This window comes from the organism of the source record quoted next, unplaced genomic scaffold (assembly GCF_019419815.1).
Source record: "Pyrus x bretschneideri cultivar Hongxiangsu unplaced genomic scaffold, Pyrus_bretschneideri_v1 Contig1, whole genome shotgun sequence".
Classification (NCBI taxonomy): Eukaryota; Viridiplantae; Streptophyta; class Magnoliopsida; order Rosales; family Rosaceae; genus Pyrus; species Pyrus x bretschneideri.
In genome coordinates this window covers 13,756,320-13,775,815 of record NW_025999390.1, presented here as the reverse complement: position 1 = coordinate 13,775,815, position 19,496 = coordinate 13,756,320, and the positions used below count along the sequence as shown (strand labels likewise).

General features: G+C 39.5%; 4 protein-coding genes across 6 annotated transcripts; 2 read left to right on the top strand and 2 right to left on the bottom strand.

Moving 5' to 3' along the window:
- The first annotated feature begins 988 nt into the window (after positions 1-988).
- LOC103950264 (cation/calcium exchanger 4-like) lies at positions 989-5,899 on the top strand. Of its 2 annotated transcripts, none has more exons than XM_018648201.2 (4): positions 989-3,461; positions 3,806-3,897; positions 4,079-4,121; positions 5,623-5,899. In XM_018648201.2, exon 1 carries the CDS (start codon positions 1,474-1,476, stop codon positions 3,433-3,435), a length of 1,962 nt encoding a protein of 653 aa, XP_018503717.2. In that variant the 5' UTR covers positions 989-1,473; the 3' UTR covers positions 3,436-3,461; positions 3,806-3,897; positions 4,079-4,121; positions 5,623-5,899. The 2 variants fall into 2 exon arrangements, with proteins under 2 accessions (XP_018503717.2, XP_048443512.1); XM_048587555.1 differs by having other exon boundaries at positions 4,006-4,121.
- Positions 4,223-5,703, bottom strand: LOC103950263 (protein LURP-one-related 6). The gene is made up of 3 exons (XM_009361451.3): positions 5,134-5,703; positions 4,725-4,967; positions 4,223-4,619 (listed from the first exon to the last, which is right to left on the bottom strand). Exons 1-3 carry the CDS (start codon positions 5,368-5,370, stop codon positions 4,485-4,487), a joined length of 615 nt encoding a protein of 204 aa, XP_009359726.2. The 5' UTR covers positions 5,371-5,703; the 3' UTR covers positions 4,223-4,484.
- Positions 5,900-11,940: 6,041 nt separating the features above from the next.
- Positions 11,941-15,462, top strand: LOC103950262 (guanine nucleotide-binding protein subunit gamma 3). 2 transcript variants are annotated; one of them, XM_048587540.1, is made up of 6 exons: positions 11,941-12,331; positions 12,815-12,954; positions 14,370-14,422; positions 14,577-14,621; positions 14,701-14,745; positions 15,010-15,462. In XM_048587540.1, the coding sequence occupies exons 1-6, from the start codon at positions 12,229-12,231 to the stop codon at positions 15,353-15,355; spliced, it is 732 nt and encodes a 243-aa protein (XP_048443497.1). In that variant the 5' UTR covers positions 11,941-12,228; the 3' UTR covers positions 15,356-15,462. The 2 variants fall into 2 exon arrangements, with proteins under 2 accessions (XP_048443497.1, XP_009359725.2); XM_009361450.2 differs by having other exon boundaries at positions 11,948-12,954.
- Positions 15,463-15,609: 147 nt separating this feature from the next.
- LOC103950260 (subtilisin-like protease SBT1.8) lies at positions 15,610-18,549 on the bottom strand. The gene is made up of 2 exons (XM_048587535.1): positions 16,811-18,549; positions 15,610-16,568 (listed from the first exon to the last, which is right to left on the bottom strand). The coding sequence occupies exons 1-2, from the start codon at positions 18,426-18,428 to the stop codon at positions 15,892-15,894; spliced, it is 2,295 nt and encodes a 764-aa protein (XP_048443492.1). The 5' UTR covers positions 18,429-18,549; the 3' UTR covers positions 15,610-15,891.
- Between the last annotated feature and the right edge of the window lie 947 nt (positions 18,550-19,496).

The window sequence follows — 19,496 nt, the reverse complement described above, 5'->3', positions numbered from 1 at the left end:
CTTTATTTTTCAAATGTGGGAAGATTTACAAAGAAGATTTCAACCTCTCTTGGTTACTGTTGTGTGATTCAACGCTAAAAATCAAACTCAAAACATGCTGTATAAAATATAAGCTTGAAATTCACCTCTAATCACTAAGTCACCATGTTGCATGGATTGTAATGACTATCACTTGCAAGCATGCACATGAGTTCACAATGGCATGCGACTTCTTGTATTTTGGAATCATCAAATCAAACACGATTTTTTTTTAAAGGACTAGTTTGTGGTTTTATCATGGCAATCTATCTTTTTGGGTGTTGAAAAAATTTACAAAGGTATTTCAGCATTCCTCTAACCACCATCGTGTGAATCGTCAACACAAAAAATTGAACGTACAACATGCAATGTGAAATACAAATATAAAATTCGTCTCTCACTACCGAGGCAACTCGTAGTGGTTAGCGTTACATCAATTCGATAATAATTCATTAATCATGGCTCATCTTTTTTCAAGTAATGTCATGCATGAAGAGCAGTGGCAGAAATTATGAGAAGGCGATGGATAAACCAAGAAAAGAAAGAAAGGAGATCTAATTTCAACTTAAACAAATTATGGACAATAACCAAACCCTTTGGCAATTTGATTTGTGTCTCCTGGTGGGTTTTGGTGCGTAGGGTAATAGAGTTAGATCCCGACATATTAAATGGTCAGATGATTCTTATTCAAATGTTTAACTTAAATGATCTACAGTCTAACAGTATTTATTTTCTCTTGCAAGTGAGAGAACTTTTAGGTTCAATTTTCATCAAAAGCAAATTTAGATCACATTAATGCTCGCTCATTATGAAACTAAATTATTTCCCATTAGATAATATTGCTTGTTAAAAAAAAAATAGACGATCCCAATTGAGCCGGCCCATCCACTGTTGTTTCTAATCTGGCCCGGCCCAGCCCATTGAAAAGTCTTAAAACCTCCATACTACAAGTAGGACAGTCTTCCCACCAAACTTTATTGAATTGGGACCAAAACTGGTGATAAAAAATTGCGACTGTTGGTACGCGCGAGTAAGGACACAGTCGTCTTCTTCTGCTCTCTCCTTCCTCAATTGGCAAGCCTCAGGAGAAAGAAACCACGACGAAGCTTCGTTTCTTCTTCTTCTTCCTTAGCACTCTTTCTGTATCTCTTTCCTCTCTGTCTCTCTCTCTCTCTCTCCGCAGAAAGAGTGCTAAACCCCTCTCTCTCTCTAGCCAAGGTACCCTCTGAAACCCCTTCTAATTTCGCTTGGATAATATCAAAATTGTCTTTCTATCACATGAATTTCTCGACCCCTTTATTGAATTCGAGATCTTTTTGCCGATTTCCCATTTGATTGGATCAAAACTCTAGAGTTTTTTCGTTTGCCCTGCTCGGGGGTTCTCGATCGACCCCTGTCCGGGTTTGGAATTCCGAAATTTAGGGCTTGATAGGAGGAGGGTTGGGAATAGAAATCATGATCAAACCCAAGTGGTTTTTTAGGGTGGAAAATTCCAAATTTCGTGGGCTTTTCAATGGAATTTGTACTTTGGTATTGGTCTTCTTGTTCTACAGCCAGGATAGCTTTCTTAGAAACCCTTCTCTGGGTAGTTCCCCTTCGGTTCTTCCTCCTCGATGGAGCTCCAAAGTAAATGGATTTGGTGATCCGGGTCGTCAGATCGAAATTATTCGCCGGAGGATTGCCGAAGTTGATGTTTCTCCGTCCAATTATAGTGTCAGTGTTAATGGGTCGGATGCCAATTTGATACCAGAACCTAATCCCCAATTATGCACCGGGTTGTTCAAACACGAAGGGTATCGGAGCAAATGTGAGTTCTTGATTGCCCATCCAGAGTGTACTTCCGGTGGGTATTTGAATTACATTCATTTCTTTTACTGCAGCTGTGAGAAAGTTAGCATTTTGGGGTATGTAGTGTTGGCAATTTGGCTAGCTGCATTGTTCTATCTTTTGGGTAATACTGCGGCAGATTACTTTTGTTGTTCTCTGGAGAAGCTTTCGAGTCTCTTGAAGCTACCGGCTACTGTGGCCGGTGTGTCTCTGCTTCCACTCGGGAATGGCGCTCCTGATGTGTTTGCCAGCATTGCTGCTTTTGTGGGTAAGGATGCCGGGGGAGTGGGCCTTAATAGTGTGTTGGGGGGAGCTGTCTTTGTTACTTGTATTGTTGTTGGGACTATATCTCTATGTGTGGCGGATAAGGGGTTTCAGATTGATAAGAAATGCTTTATCAGAGATATATGTTTTTTCCTCTTTACTGTTATGTCTCTTGCCTTAATGTTGATGGTTGGTGAGGTTACTGTCGGGGGTGCTATAGCGTTTGTCTTGATTTATGTGGTTTATGCATTTGTGGTCGCTGCAAACGAGCTTCTGAAGAAACATGTTCGAAAATTGAGGTTAGATGCTGTAACACCATTGCTACCAGTTAGGGGAAGTATATTTTCTCAGGGAAGCGATGAAGAGGAATCTGTATATGCTTCGCTTCTTGAGTCTGAATCAGACAGTGAGGTACCTCAACTCCAAAGTAAGTTGCCACAGTGGATGTGGGCTTCAAATGTGGCAATTTATTCGAATCACGATATGAAGGCTGGTTCAGACAGTTCAAGGTCATTGTGGGGTTGGAACGAGGATGAAACAGTGAAGGAAAACTCTTCCTCTTTTAGATTTTTATCACTGCTGGAGATTCCGTTGACACTGCCAAGACAGTTGACGATCCCTATAGTCGAGGAGGATAGGTGGTCCAAAGGTTATGCTGTTGCCAGTGCTGTGTTAGCTCCCATTCTTCTGTTATTCTTATGGAACACCCAAGAAGATGTCGGATCTCTGAGCAAGGAAATTGCCTACTTTATAGGCTTTCTCTGCAGTGGTGTCTTTGGCGTTCTTGCATATCGACACACCAGACCGGACCAGCCCCCTCGCAAATTTTTATTTCCGTGGGTTTTAGGAGGGTTTTTTATGAGCATCATCTGGTTCTACATTGTTGCAAACGAGCTCGTTGCCTTGCTGGTGGCATTTGGCGTAATTTTTGGAATTAGTCCATCAATCCTTGGATTGACTGTATTAGCATGGGGAAACTCAATGGGTGATTTAATGTCAAACGTTGCATTGGCAATGAATGGTGGAGATGGTGTACAGATTGCAATGTCAGGATGTTATGCCGGACCTATGTTTAACACACTTGCTGGTTTGGGGATCTCAATGCTGCTTGCATCCTGGTCTCGGAGGCCGGAACCGTACAAAATTCCCAAGGATAACAGCTTGTTTTATACAATGGGATTTCTAATATCAGGGCTTCTATGGTCACTTGTTGTGCTACCCAGGAATGGCATGCGCCCTAACAAGACCTTAGGACTCGGCCTCATAATAATCTATTTGGTATTTCTCTCTCTCAGGCTAGGCACCTCAACGGGAGTGCTGTGGTAGATCTATGACGAAGATACCGTGGATTGGTAACGAAGAATGTTATGTCTTGTACAGTGTTGAGTTGATGCTGTTAGTTGCGTCTGTCATTATTGTTAACTGATATTAGATTATAATCCCAGATAATGTACTACAAATTTATGTTAATATGAAAACGAAATTTAGTTTCCATGAATTCGGTTTGCCAACTTGTATACCTTATGGTTTTCTGAGATTGTTATTTCTCTGAGGCGTTTTACACCTCTATTTGGTGATGGAATGTTGCGATACTTATTTCATTAATTGGTTTTCCATGTTTGTTGTTGAAGAATGCTTGCTTGGCATAATGTTGTAACGTTTCTCCTGCTTACTATGAATTGGTTAACTGAATCAGGCAACTGAGCTAATGTTTAGATTTCCTGACGCATTCCGATGCCTGTGAAGATGGTCCGATGGTCCGTGGACAGAAATCTTGACCTGTGCTCGGTAGGTTACCATCAAAGATGTTAAATTTTGCACTATTATCATTTATCAATCTCTTGCAATCAAATTTCCCATCCCATTAGTTGTAGTTGAACACATATTTCATTTCAGAAATGTCTCCTTTGTTTAAAATTCCGTGTTTTTGGCAACTCACAACGGGAATGACATGCTCACGCTTCTGCAGAGGCAGGGCTCCTCCACGAGATTCTATTAAATGGCGAAGTCGGGTAAGAATTCCTCTACATTGTGGAATTGATTTTCACTTTTCATTGCGTATTTAATTGAAACGGATTCTGCATCTACGGTTTAGTACATTGGTGGTGCATCCTTTTGAGAAAAGTAAAAATATATCACCAATTACACACCAGAGAGTTGCAAAAAATACCTTCTAAAAGCTTTAACAAATGAGTTCCCAGTTAGTAACTTAGTACAGGTTGGGACAACTAAAACATTATCCATCAAACAATCCATGAAAAATGAAAATTGAAGGATTAGCAGCTTCCAAAATCCAGAAAATTGAACTCCGCTGCAGAGTCTATCATGTTTCGACGTGAAATCAAGGAAAGCTTCTCTTTAGAATCTGTAGTAATTTAGCACCTGGTGGATTCACCGTAGATGTAGTCAAGAATCGTAATGACTCCAATGATGAAAGCTTGATCCATGCCTGGTGTCACCACAACATGGTAGAGATCCTTGCTCGCCATCAATTCCTTCTTCACCCCGATCTGTGTTTCAATTTAACCAACGACAAATCCCCACCTTAATCATTTCAGAAGCAATTTACAAAGAAGGAAAGTCTTATAGGTTCGTCTTGAATTCGAATTAATTACCTGTGCCATTGTGTTGCCCTTAGAGTCAACAATACTACAATCCTTATCAGGAAAATAGCCCTTGATCTCAAAGTCCCAGTCTTTGTTTTTTGTGGCTTTCGTTGAGATTCTAATTGCTTGAGTCCTTGCCAAACACGAGTTTGGCTCTTTTAAACAGAAAACCATCTGATCCTGTGATCCTTCATAGTCTAAACTATACCCCCTCCATTTCCGATAAATGCTGAGGGCCTCGACCATTGCACCCTGGTACATAAACGAATCAATAGGAGTGAGCGGAAACTGATTAAGCATCCCTAACACCTCTTCATGTACATGCCATAATGCAAAATGAAATATGTTTTGTCTTATAGATGCATGCTTGATTGAAATTCTGTTTTGAATTTTTTGAATTGGACATATATATGTATACCTTTCGACGAATAAGAAGCAAGGCTTCTCCATCACTGTCCCTCAGAATCATCTCATCCTTTTTCCCCAGAATTCCAGATCCGTCAACCTTGAAAGAAACCTTCTGACTACAATCCGTAACCACAAAACCACCTCCGTTTATCATGGGTGGCCTCCTCCTTACGACAAGCACAGCCTGAGAAGACGAACAGTACATCTTGCTAATTATAGGCATGATCATATTGTCTTTTGCCCCCATCTCTTTCTTTGCTATCTATATTCAATTATTCTGCTTCGCTCGATGACAAACTTGGAGTTTGATCTCGTTGCTAACAAGGGTCTTTTCTTTTTATACACAAAGCTTAGAGATAGACTAAGCAAAAGTAGGGAAGCTTCTTGCCTTAGGGAGGCTTTAGGGTCTAGTGGTTTCTACATTCAAATGTTTTGACTCTGCATATACCATACGCATAAGTTGGAAGAATATCTGAATTCAAATGTGCTTGCTTGGCAGAGATGCGGTTGCTTGTTCGAGATGACGATTGCTGGCCAATGAAACGGGAGAGTTTGCGCTTGGAATCAACAGAGCCTTTTGGTTTAATCTTTAAGAGGTGTACCACGTTGCTTAATTTGGCTGAACTTTTTGTTTAATTATTTGAGTTTGGTAGCTCAAAGTCAAGGAGAATATTTAAAAGCGTAAATCTCTTCGAAGGAGGGCGTTCAGGTTCGTTGTTCTTACGTTAACTTGTTTGGTGTCCGATTGGACTACAGTTCAAAGATTCTTTCACATCTTTCTATGACCCTTTGAATTATTGCTAGAGATGCTCGTCACCTTTCAAAGGTTTGCAAAGTTTAACAAAATATAATAATTATGTTAAGTTTGCACTTAATGACCTTTTGGATTGTGTTTCATGGACTTTTCTGACCTACAGTTTAGGGGTTGCTTTCCATCCTTCTATCCTTTTTTTTTTCTTCTTTCTTTCTTTCTTTTAGTTTAGTTTTTGAAAGAGACGTTACGTTATTGAAGGATAAAAATCCCAGACAATACAAGAAGACCAAGAAATGTCATTAACGCTTACGTGAAAGTCGGGAACATAAGCGGCATTCTTATCAACGACATGTTGAAACATAAACAGCTTTCTTATAAGCACTAGTCTTATCAAGCTCATGTAGAAACATAAGCAGTATTCTTATCAACAACATGTGGAAACATAATCGGCATTCTTATCAACAACATGTAGAAACATAAGCGGCGTTCTTATCAAAAACATGCCCTTCCTAATTACACTCACGTCGCACAATTACAAAATGCTTATCTAAGGACAATGGCCTACCATTCAACAAGCCCACATGCCAACACAGATTAGGAAAGCCCATAAAATGCTAATGCAAGTTTGTTCTGTCAAAGAAGATCATGAGTTCGAATCTCATAATTAAATAAAGGAAAGAGCTAGTTTAACTTTTTTATTCTCCGTCTCTGCTTTGGCATCATTAGATAAAAATTGCACTCCCGCCCGTGGACGATCGACCCATTTCCTCCTAAGAAAGACTGCTCAAGTACAGTCTTCCATGTTACGTTACTCGGTCGCTCAAGACACACACAAAAAGCTCCTACAAATTTCAGACATAAAATAAAATAAAACATTTTTTTTCTTGGTAAATAAATGTTAAATAAACTATAGGTATTATTTTCGAGCCAAGAGCTTTTGCCTGTGATTCTGTGAGGGCATTTTGCCAAACAGGGTAACTATAAGCGTGCACACGTGTGGTGTGTTGCACGTTAGCACGTTAGCACCTTCACGGAGGAGAAGAGAGAATGGGAGAGGTGGTGCCTTGGGCTTTGTAGCCGGAGAAATGGTAGGCCTGGCCCACTCGACACGTTATCAGAGATTCAGAGACCCCTCTTTTTGCCGTAGTACTTTGAGAAAGAGCAGGAAATTCATGATGTGTCGCCTCACCGGCGGGTCCTACTTGGATGAATGAATGAATCAAGGAAATAATGAGACTTTGTATGATCGGAACATAGAATAATACATTACGTATCATTATACAAAATGATGAAATATGTGTGTTAAAAAATAAATAATTTAAAAAATAAAATTTCTCACCATTTATATAAAAACAGATGATGTACCACCTATATTCTGATCATAATGAAAAATATCTCACCCATCTCCCTCCCTCTAGAGGCGTGGTCACCCCCACCGATGGCGCGTGAAGTTCAAAAACTATTCCGCAACCGTACGGGAGCCTGACTTGTGTAATTGAATTAATTTGGTTTGGTAAAATTCTCTCTCAATTTTGGCAATCTATTTTTACAAAGCTCTTTTTCTACCGTTGGATATTTCACTCACAGTAAAGTTCTAGTCGTAAGTTATGTCAATTGAGTAAGATGTTTTATTTTAAATTGACAAATTCTCACTCCGCCTCATTTTTGGGATCTGGATTGTCTATCCTTCCCATTCCATACATTTTTCATCCCCTTTTATATTATGTGATCATGGTTAAGCTACGTTAACATTTTATATTGTTTTTTTATAAAAATAATAAGACAAAAAGTAATAAGAATATAAAATGTTAACGTGACTTAACCATAACCACAAAAATAGAAGAATATGAGAAAAATATGAGATGGGAAGGGCAGACAATCTAGGTCCTCATTTTTGACAACCAATGGTTGAGTTTGGGTGGGGGAAGAGTGCATTTCTATGTGTACCAATATGTACGAGCTAATCACAAGTTCGCCTATCATGAAAGTTAAAAGTAGGACAAAATATAACAAAACGGAGATAATTGTCACCACATCATAGAACTCATTGGTTATTGCCTTGGGAAGTTTGCTCGTAGAGACGGAGCCATAAATTTCTTATAGTGGGGGCAATTGAAAACAACTAAGAAAACTTTATTATAGTATGGTTATACGCAATATGATATTAAGGATGGTTTCAAATGATGATGTATCACAATTCCAATGTTACAAAAATTTCAATATAGTAGTGGAAAGTGGCAAAGTGATGAGAAAAATATAAGTACATGATAGGCCGGAGAGGGTATTTTCAGTTTGAATGATAGAACAAGAGCACAATTACTCATATAATATTTGATATGAAGTATAAGTAGAATGAATGAATGTATGTTGGATATTAGATACATATATTTTCTTCAAAGATAATCCGTGTATATTATATAATTGTAGTCTATAACTAAACAAACGAATTACTTGAGTGGGGGCATCTGCCCCCAGTGAGCCTTCATTGGCTCCGTCCATGTTTGCTTAGTCCTTACAAGTTACGATTTGGTGTGTCACTGGGTGTGAACAACAATGATTTATTGGAAATATTAAGGAGACTCTCGCAAAAGTGATTTTTTATAGACTCTCTACCACTCCATATTTGTGGCACAATTTCTATGCCAACATGATAAAATATTGTGCTAAAAACATGAGGTGGCGGAGAGTCCATGGAGAGTCCCACTTTGAGATAATCTCCTCATCATTTGTTATGACTTATATATGCATTTTTGGAACAAGTCAAGCTTTGGATACCAAATTGGCAAATTATTGTATCTTTTCTTTAACAAAAGATATTATCTACACTCATGTGGTAAGAGAGTGGGCTAAGCCTTACAATGAACAAACAATATTTTGGTTCAAATTCGCATTTGGCAAGAATTAAACCTAAAACCTCTCACTTACAAGTGAAGAGGATATCACTTACAAATAAAAAGAAATATCATTATATTGTAATATTAACTGACTCCTTGTACTTTAAGAGAGGCGTAGAAATCCAAAGTCAAAAGTCAGGTGGATTGAAGTGTGGGACTACATATTTTCATGAGTAATTTGAAACAAATGTAAGTAATGGGCCAGCTGTAACTGAGATTATGGACCATTTTTACTGAGAATATAGCTGGATAATTGAAGCCCAATAAATACAAGTGTGTCTGCAGGTACAGTGTAATACAAGGGTGACATGGGTTAATTGAAACTAGCAGAGAGCATACATTTTATGTGTGTGAATAATTTCTCTTAATAAGTGCATATTTTTTTAATACTACATAATTATTATTTTGTCCTCCTTATGTAACTATTGTGTATCAAAAGTGAGGGTAAAATTGGAAAAATAAGTATAAAAAAGGATAAAATAGGAAAAATAGGAATATGGTTGTCATTTTGTCAAAAGGTACAAAATTACTATTTTGCCCTCCTCATGTCAATATTGTCTATTCAAAAGTGAGGACAAAATTAGAAAAAGTGAGGAAAAAAAGTTGACAAGGCCTGTTCTCTTAATAATAGTATAGATTAAATTTCTGACTGTTCATCTTGACAAAATGATCTTGGTGAAAGAATATTTTCAGTAAAAATGATCTTGACAAAATGATCTTGGTAAAAGAATATTTTTGACTGTTCATACTTTGGGGTTGGAGTTTAGAAATTAAAGTAAAAATGATGAAGAATATTTCTGACTGTTCATACTTTGGGGTTGGGGTTTAGAAATTAAAGTAAAAATGATCTTGGTGAAAGAATATTTTTAGTCATTCGATTTGACAATAACAAATTAAAAAAATATGTAAAAAGTAAGAATAGATGTGTGAATAACATTATTCCATAAAAAAAACTCTCTAAATAGGAACTTGTGCGTAAAAGGACTATTATCACTGTCATTTTTGTATAAGATGCAGTAAAAAGGTGGCCCCCAAAGTTGAAGGCCAATGAGACCACCCATTTGACAAACTTTCATCCCAATAATTTGGTTTGGACATACTTGTTGAGACAAATTTTCAATAGAAATGTGGCCCTATCACCCTATTTGGGACTACTTGTATTGGAGAGTGTAAACGAGTAGGGATGCCTATGACGATAGTCGCAACGTAAGCGCATGGAAGAAGAATTGACTCTTTTTTTTTTCTTTCTTTTTTTTTTTTTTTTTTTTTTTTTAATTTATCTTGTTTAGACCTTATCAAGATTCAAAACGACATTGTTTTGGTCATTTTATTTCAACATCCGTATTTTGCTTTTCTCCTCCATTTCAAATCTACTTCACCCAAAATTTTCACCCTTCCCTCAAATTTCTCTATCCAACTATCTTCCTTAATCCTTTCATGGAAAATAACCTATAAGTTTTTCACTAGAATTTTTTTTTTTTTGAATATGTTGTGTTAGTTTATATGTCGAGATAACTTTACTCTCTGCTTTTTGGTCCATATAGTTTTGATTTCGAAAAGTGTAATTATGTAATTAGTTTATTTTTGCAATTATTCAAAAATGGCTAGCTTGGTAATTAAAGAATGAAATCTAACGTGGCAGCAATGTGTATTGTCAATTTAGACCATCTTCAAAGGAGATGTCAAATTGTGATATCCCACATTGCCTAGGGGAATAATCCTTATATGTATATTTCTATCTTTACCTAGCACGAGGCCTTTTGGGAGCTCACTGGCTTCGGGTTCCGTAGGAACTCCGAAGTTAAGCGAGAAGGGGGCTAGAGCAATCCCATGATGGGTGACCCACTGGGAAGTTGCTCGTGAGTTCCCAAAAACAAAACCGTGAGGGAATGGTAAGCCCAAAGAAGACAATATCATGCTACGATGGTGGAGCGGGCCCGGGAAGTGACAATTTGGTATCAGAGCAACGGGGGGCTCTTACCCTGTTGGTACAAAGGTATTTTACCCACTAGGATTGCTCTAGCCCCCTTCTCGCTTAACTTCGGAGTTCCTACGGAACCCGAAGCCAGTGAGCTCCCAAAAGGCCCCGTGCTAGGTAGAGATGAGAATATACATATAAGGATCATTCCCCTAGGCGATGTGAGATGTCACACAAATCCTAAGTGAAATGTCATGTAATCAAATTTGAAGGTAGGAGTAAACTCCAAATCTTTTGTGGATTGACATATGAGAAAATATGATGTCAAATAATTTTTAATTATTTTATTTTGTGGATCCCATTAATGCACCAATTATAGATCTTGAAAATTTATTTTAATTGATTTCTTTTTAAAATAGGTCATACAAATATCATTTATAACAAAAAAACATATCGGTTGGATAAATAGAAAATCTGACATTGTCACGTCAACCATCAAATTAACATTTGATATTTATCTTTTGACGTCTCCATTGAAGATGCTCTTAGGCATTTCAAGTGTGTTGACTTTACAAGAAAGCTTCACTCACGTGCACATAAATCAATAAGCGGAAAGTGAGGATATCACATGAATTAATTTTGTTTTAGACATGTTTATGGATCTGAATTGTTATTTTGGTCACGTTAATATGTGATTAAAAAGTTAGATGACTTAAAATGTCGAAGATGCATGTATCGCCACACCAAATATTTCTTCTTCAGGTAAACGAAGTTAATGATTTCAACTACAAAATTTAAAAAGGTAAATTAACCATGCCAGCATCGAAACTTCAAACACTAAATCAAAAACCACTCTAATTAATTAAAAGTGTAACTTCATCTGAAAATTAAGATAAAAGTTGATGCCGCAACTTTCATGACACGAACACATTATTATTGTAGCATCTTGCGTCAATTGTACGACAACGAATGTAAATTTCTATTCACATAAGGTTAAATTTTCAGCTAATAACGTTACGGTAGTAATATACATGTACCATAAAAGTCCTCCAATTACGGTGGTACAAGATAAAGGTAAAATTGACACGAGCTTTTACCCAGATGGTTAGTTATTCTCAAAATCAGGGCTTGATTTGTCCAAGTCTCTGTTTTGCCCAAAAACTTCTGATTTCCCCCCTTTTTTCTATTTTCTACGCAGCAGTCACGTGCTGTCTGAGGTACTCCCCATCGTGCTTTTCGCTTCTTCCTCTGCAAATCCTGCAACTCCCTCACCCCTTCAATCTAAAAATAATACAAATTCAACAAATTTATTTATTTAAAAACACACACAAAAAGCTTTAGTTTTTACTTGTTTAAGTTGTTTTTCTACAAATTCAACCCCAAAAATCTCACTCAAAATATTTGCCAAATGTGTTCGTACGGACACTTGCAGTAGCAGGCTTTTTTTGCACAGCCGTCTTTACTATTACCATTGCTATTACTATTGGTTTAATTAATTAATTAATTAGGTTAATTAACTGTCTCTGCAATTACCAAAACATGCAAACAAAACCCAAGTTGGATGCGCCTCGAGAAGGAAGAAAACCAAAAACCCATGTTTCTTTTTTGAAAAAAAAAACACTCATTCACTCCATTGAGCCCTGTGAGTTGTGAGAATTTTGAATAAATGGCTGCCCCTTTTTGTAATTCTAATTAATACTACTACCCTTTTGATTGCGTTTGATAAAGTTTAAATCTTTAAACTTCCCCATTAATCCCCTTCTGTTTGCAGAGCATTTATTCGCTGTACAACTTCTCTTTTTATCTTTTGTGGTTCTGGGTCGTAATTTTTATCCTTGTCAGAGTCCCTAGTTACTGCTTTCCATCGTTTCATTTCTACACCTACCATCATTTGCTTTGCCGCTTCATAAGTGCTTTTCTGCCGAGAGCTTTTGATTGATGAGCTTTTTTTTTTTTTTTTTTTTTTTTTGTGTGTAATTACTAATCGCTGCAACTGCAGTGCTTCTATCAGAAGCATTACTGTTACATCTTTTCTCTCTGTAATCTCCGCTGTCGTTTTCTTCATTTGGGGTCTGAGTTTTAGGTGATTTTGCAACTGGGTTTTGATTACTATTTGAAATGGCAGCTCCTTCTGGTTGCTCTGCTTCTGTGCCGTCACTGCCACCGCCACGCCCAAAGTCGCCGCCGCAGTATCCTGATTTGTATGGGAAGCGCAGAGAAACTGCCAGGGTTCAGATGCTTGAGAGGGAGATTGGTTTTCTTGAGGTAACTCTGATTTTTCAATTTTCTTTTACTTTTACTAATTAATTTAACTTCTTTGAGTTGAAAAATTAAAACTTTGAATATAATTATCATTTGGGTTAAAATGTTAATTAAAGATTTCATGCCCTTTCTGTCTTTGTTAAATGATTCGTTTTTTCAAATCATTCTTGGATTAAAAAGCATTTCTTTTCTTGATTTGGACTGGAAAAGCTATGCTTTTTCTTTAATCTCATTGGCTTAATTATGTGAACAGTGAAAAGGTAGGACTTTCGGTTTTGTGTACGATAAAACCATGATTAAGATAATCTTCCCTTGAGGATGTGCTCATAAAGCTAGACAATATCCTGCTTTAACTCTTAGCTTAGAGTTAATTAACATGGAAATGATCAAGTTAAAATCATTTGGTTGAGAGTGATCCTAATTTACTACGAACCATTTCAATGTTGTTTTGTTTTAACTTTCAAGGGATTAATTAACTCTAAAGTTTCGGAACTTAATGTAGTCGATCCATTTAGTAATACTCCTCTGTTTGCATGGTATAGAAAGTGTTGGTCAGTTATATTATGCAGGTGACAGTAATTAACTTCGTTTAGCAGCGCGAACCCCACCGGCGTGGAGGAGGAACTCCGCGAACTATTCTCACCGTTTCTGTATAATCTTCACCGGCTAATCCAACCTGAATTAGTGATAGTGATTTAGAATTAGTTTCATAATTATTGAGTTTTAGTTCCATAATGGGTGGTATTCTGTTCTCCTGTCACTTTGTGCACCCAAATGTCTTTGGCAGGTTTTCACTGACTTCATTCGGTAGAAAAGGGATCCTCTACTGATCCCTTTCCACCTAATCCACCTAGTCCGAGATCTGTACATTGAAATTTGATTCAACGGTTACAGTTATTATCACTTTAAGGGGCTCCCTGTTTGTAGCCGTTAGATCAAATTTCAACGGTTCGGATCCAGACTAGGTGGATTAGGTGGAAAGGGATCCGGCCCATTTGGTAACCCAATTATGTTTAACAGATCAGCCAATAATAACAAAGAAGTTCGTTGACCAATCAATAAGGATGGTCTTTGTGTGCATATATAATCCATAGTAACCTTAAACCGGATTAGATTAACTCCGACGCATTAGAGAAATTTAAGACGTTTGCAACTTGAGCTCAAAACGTTTCATCTCTCATCTTTCAATGCTAATGTAGTAACTTTCCACTGAATAATTGAAGTTTCCATCGTAAACAAACCAAGGAAGTTTTCATAATTTAAGTCCTGCGTATCTGCAGCCGAAATGCCGCTTTTAATCAATCATGTCATAGAGTTTGCAAACAGAAAAGATATTCACTTAATATATCATTGCTGTTTACTTGGTTCTTCTTATTTGGTTTATGTGGAAGTTAAACAATGAACTTATTTGTTTGCAGGACGAACTGAAATCTGTTGAACGGCTTCAACCTGCATCGAGATGCTGCAAAGAGTAAGTAACTCTTTCCGTTACCTTTTGTAGCATCTAGTTCTCAAAATTTGAACTAGAAGAATTCGAACTGAAAACGTACTAATTTTGTTAAATCTAGTCTCGGTACATGTAGTGTGAGTAAACTGATTGTGGATTGAATTTGACTATTTTGCAGGATTACTGATTTTGTGGTTGCAAACCCAGATCCGTTAATACCTACGTAAGAACAACTTAAACAATTTTTTGTAAAGTTTAGCGCCCCTTGCGTGGAGTAAATCAGTTTTCTCTCTTTCTAACAGGAATCGAAAGAAACGCCGGTCCTGTCGCTTCTGGAAATGGCTATGGTACCATTTTTTCCTTTTGTCTTAATGATTTATGTTACTTTACGAGTTTTTAATTCTCTAGTTTTGATTCTCTGCTCCTTATTAAGTTGAAACTAAGTTTATACTCGACAGTGACTGCAATACAAAAAAAAAGTGGTAATCTTATAGAAACATTGAGGGAAGAAGTCTTCTAACACTTCTGAATTATTGAACTTTTGCGTTCAAATAGCAGTATTGGAAAGGTAAATTTGTTCCGAATATGACATAAGTATGTTTGTGGTACAGCGGAATGCCCTGTTTCAGCTGCTCATGGATTTGCTGTTGCTGCTGCGACGGGTGCTCTCTTCACCTAGAAATGCCACGCTGCTGTGACTGCGGCCCATGTAACTGTAATCCGTGTGCCTGCTGTCGGCTACCAAAGTGGCGATGCTGCTGCACATGTCCCCGGTCCAACTGCTGCAAAAATATTTCATGCAGCAGGAATTGTTGCATTTTTCCATCGTGTTTATGTCCCGATTGCTCTTGCGGCAACTGTTGCAAATGGAAATGCTCTTGCCCTAAATGTCCGAAGGTACGCCCACGTTGCTGTTGTAGAATAACCTGTTGCAACCCTTGTAGTATATGTTATTAGTATTTATACTTTCAGTGTGGAAGCTTTGTTTTGCCTTTTTAGTCTAAATTATGCAAATATTTGAGAGATGCAAAATTTATGTGAGCTATGAAGTAAATTTTAGAGTATTGCCCCTGGACTTTTTGCTCTCTGTTGAGGAAATGTTTATCTATGAGTAGATTTGCAATGGTTTTTACGACAAATTTGTACCTTCGTACGCAAGGTAGGTCTTAGACTATCAATACGTAGAAACAATTATGTATGAGAATTTTGAGTTTAAAAAGAGTGTCTAATTGTTCATGGTCTCGTTAGTTTGATTTCGATAAAATGGCGTTCATAGCAATGGTGCTAGACAAATCAAACTCAAGCAGTTTGATTCCTATGTATGAGAATTAAACTTGTTCACGCGTTGGTGAAAAGCCATACCCATAAACATTGGCAATGTCAACTCCCACCCAAATTCAACCCACCAACCCCATTGAAGTGCTTTCCTTAAAAGCCGAAATCCCAAAACCAAAAGCACTTTCTAGCCCAACAGCAGAAAAAAGCCTAAAATCTCAATCTATCAACTGCGTCCATGCAAAAGCAACTGGGCTTTTCACTTGGTGCTGTGGGTTTGACCACATGATTGACCCGAATTCCGACCTTGATGTTTTCTCTGCACCCTGCGAAGCCACAAATGTGACCGTGTACTTCTGCTTCTCTCCTACATTGTTGAACACAAGCCTTGTGGGCTTCACGATGGTCCTCACCATCGAAGGACTGGTCACGGCGACTCTGTATACAGATCCGGCAGGCCCGACATTCGTCAATTCCCGGGTGTAACTCACAACCCTTTTCTTTTTGTTCCAGAACATGACTGAGAACGAAGGGTAGTTGAGCTGGCCCGGGTCCGAATACTTTCTTGCACAAGTAACATTGGGCCTCTTGACAATGGCTTGCACATGCTCATTGGTGTACTCCAATGAGCACAAAAATGCAATGTAGTCCTCGGTAGCAATGTCGTAAACCAAGCCCGGTGACAGCGCCTTCGAGGGGTCGACGTGCCCGGAACCGTGAGCCGACGGGTTCGAAATCGTGCCATCGGCCGCGTCTCGGAGAGGGGCCTTGGTGTTGTCATGGGTGTAAGCTGTGGTCATTAGGGCAGATTTCACAGCACTTGGGCTCCATTCCGGATGGGCCGCCTTGAGCAATGCTGCAAGCCCACTAATGTGTGGGCATGACATTGATGTACCTGCGACAAAATCACAAAGGTCGAGTCAACTTCAAATTAGTCAACATCATCAACAGTCCGGTGCATTTGGACTGGACTCTTCAAATTTAATCTAACAGTTGCAATTATTATAATTTTTAAAAAGCTTCATATTTAGAGCTGTTGAATTAAATTTGAACAGTTAATATGGACCGGTCAGAGAATCCCCATCTGAGCTAAGGAGAGCTCTTCCGATCAAATAATGTTAACAAACTAGCCGTTACCTGAAATGATGTTGAACTGGCTCTTCCTTTTGTCCTCCTCAAGGCCCGTGAGCCCGACTGCCTCTGACCATGCCGCCAAAATATTGACACCTGGACCAATCACGTCCGGCTTCAAGATCTGGGGGTTCACCATATTGGGCCCCCGTGAACTAAACGCCGCCACGACCGGTGACGGCCGTACATTCAGCACAGTCCTTCCGAAAGTAATCACAGCCGTCGGATTGGGATCGTGCTGAGCATATTCCCTGATTTGGTCACCGACTCGTCTCCCGACGGCAACTGCAGGTAGCAAATGACTATCAGCCACCAACTCCTCACCGCTGGCTGCGGTGTTGGCCAGTATCATCCCAATCCCCCCAGCTGCGCGCACGACGCCACCTTTCTCGACACGTGCGTTGATGCCTCGGTCGCACATCACCACTTTCCCACGAACCAAATCCGGGTTGAGCGAACCGGGCATGCACAAGTTACTAGAGCTGTTGGACCGCCTGTTGTAAACCAACTGGACCGGTTTGTTTCCCATTCCGGTCCCGCTGTAAAGCGAAACGCCAGTGAACCGGAGTTTGTTGCCTAACAAAGCGTAAGCCGGGAAATCCCGGTCCAAGGTCCCGGCTCCAACGGTCATGATCCAGGGGGCTGTGTTGGCCAACGAGGCTCTAGTGGGCCCACTGTTCCCGGCAGAGCAAGAGACGAAAATACCCCTTTCCATAGCCGTGAACGCGCCAATCGCGATCGTGTCGCGGTAGTAGGGAGCGGAGCCACCGCCTAGGGAGAGTGACAAGACGTCGACGCCGTCAACGATGGCCCGATCCATGCCCGCGAGAATGTCTGACCCGAAACACCCGGTGCTCCAGCAGACCTTGTAGGTGGCGACGCGCGCGTGAGGGGCCATTCCGTGAGCCGTTCCGGTCGCGTATCCGAGGAGGCTGGCGTTGGCCACGAGGGACCCGGCCGCGGTGCTGGAGGTGTGGGTACCGTGACCGTCTCTGTCGCGCGGAGACTCGACTTCCCTCGGTTTTCTCAAGTAGCTCCCACGGGAGGCCATGTGGTAACCTTTCGAGAAGCTCCGAGCTCCGATTAGCTTCTTGTTGCAAAGCGTTGCCGCGAAATCGGGCCCCGATTCGCACTGGCCCCGCCACCGGGTAGGGATCTCGGGCATTCCGGTGTCATCGAAGCTCTTGGACTCGGGCCAGACCCCGGTGTCGAGAACTCCAACGATGACGTCATTCGAGGCCTGGTTCAAATCCTGGGTCGAGTGACCCTCCCAGAGCCCCAATTCGGTATCGAGACCGAGAAACTCGGGGGTCCGAGTGGTGTGAAGGTTGTAAACCGTGTCTTCGTAGACGCCGATGACGGAGTCTGACTGGCGGAGCAGCTCGGCCTGCTCCAGATCTAAGGAGGCGGCGAAGCCATGGTAGGCATCGGTGTAGGTGTAAAGGAGGGAATCTGAGTCGGAGGAGAGGGATTGGAGGCTGGCGGAGTACCAGTCGTGGTGTGTGGCGTAGGATTCCGGCTTGGAGTGGTGGTTCATCTGCACAATGTAAGTCTGCTTCGCCATGGCTGAGAAACATGGGAGAAGAAGAAGCAGCACTCCGAACCAGAAGGCCTCGGCGGCCATGACTAAAAAGCTTGAGCTGGGTAGATTTAGTATATCCAAAATGTAGAAGATGAAGAGAGAGTGAGAGTACAGTCGCTCTGTGGCTGCGACTGTCAGAAAGGATAAAAGAAGGTGGAAGGAGAAAAAGAACGTTGTCGGGTTTAAAAGCATGCGGGGATCTGGAATGCGACATTCTATTGGGTTTAATTACTCCGATGCCATTTTAGTATAATAAATTAATAATAAATCACAATTTTGTTTTGGTTAATATATAATTTTAGTTTAATAGTTAATTATGATTAGTATCATGGAATTTCGTGTGTAGTATCATCTATCATGGGACAATATCGACATGAGCTGGAAGCGCGTCACTTGAAGGGTCCATTGCTGAATAGGATTTCTAATTCATGTGAGAGAAGATAATGGAATTTTAATTACTAACGCCAACTTATGAACATAGCTCAAATTCTAGTAAAATGATATGTTAATTTTTCTTACCGCTGTTATCTGAATAATAACCGATGATTGTAAGATATTTTCGGTGAAACTTGATATAGAAGAATTCTAGGATTACGAGATTGCAAGCCAAATTCTAGGGTGTTGGGTTTTTACCCTATATTTTTGTTCGAAACTCCATCTCACTCTTGAATTATTGTAATAATTTCTAGCCCTTCTCCCCCTTAGTCAAATTAATTGAATATACTAGCCTGCTGATGTATATCAAAATGTACAAATTTTTATAATAATTGGATTATAGTTTAATCCATCCGAGTTTCGAATCATGGATCTATCCATATTATTCGCGTTTGTTAGTTATTTAGTATTATACATTATCACATAGGTTACTAAATCACAATTGTAAATCAAGGATTGGACATGATCCCCTTCGTCGCATTTGTACCCAAATTTTTGTGCAATGTACATGATTGTACGTAAAACTAAATCAACTTGTGTTGCAGGTGGTATAAGATCATGAGAGCCAATATAGAAGGGTATTTTCATCCCAAATAAAAATATAACGTTTTCTTTATCAGACCCGAATATAATGATGTAAGAACAAGTCCACCCCTAAAAAAATGTATCAGCACT

What these genes read in the sequence shown, in the direction of transcription:
- LOC103950264 (XM_018648201.2), top strand. Translation starts at nt 1,474, where the DNA reads ATGATCAAACCCAAGTGGTTTTTTAGGGTGGAAAATTCCAAATTTCGT.
- LOC103950263 (XM_009361451.3), bottom strand. Translation starts at nt 5,370, where the DNA reads ATGGGGGCAAAAGACAATATGATCATGCCTATAATTAGCAAGATGTAC. An exon ending in TGCTTCTTATTCGTCGAAAG is followed by an intron (nt 4,968 to 5,133) that starts GTATACATATAT and finishes TTTATGTACCAG; the next exon opens with GGTGCAATGGTCGAGGCCCT. An exon ending in AGGGCAACACAATGGCACAG is followed by an intron (nt 4,620 to 4,724) that starts GTAATTAATTCG and finishes ATTGAAACACAG; the next exon opens with ATCGGGGTGAAGAAGGAATT.
- LOC103950262 (XM_048587540.1), top strand. Translation starts at nt 12,229, where the DNA reads ATGCAAACAAAACCCAAGTTGGATGCGCCTCGAGAAGGAAGAAAACCA. An exon ending in GGGAGATTGGTTTTCTTGAG is followed by an intron (nt 12,955 to 14,369) that starts GTAACTCTGATT and finishes ATTTGTTTGCAG; the next exon opens with GACGAACTGAAATCTGTTGA. An exon ending in CGCTTCTGGAAATGGCTATG is followed by an intron (nt 14,746 to 15,009) that starts GTACCATTTTTT and finishes TTTGTGGTACAG; the next exon opens with CGGAATGCCCTGTTTCAGCT.
- LOC103950260 (XM_048587535.1), bottom strand. Translation starts at nt 18,428, where the DNA reads ATGGCCGCCGAGGCCTTCTGGTTCGGAGTGCTGCTTCTTCTTCTCCCA. An exon ending in CCAGTTCAACATCATTTCAG is followed by an intron (nt 16,569 to 16,810) that starts GTAACGGCTAGT and finishes ATTTTGTCGCAG; the next exon opens with GTACATCAATGTCATGCCCA.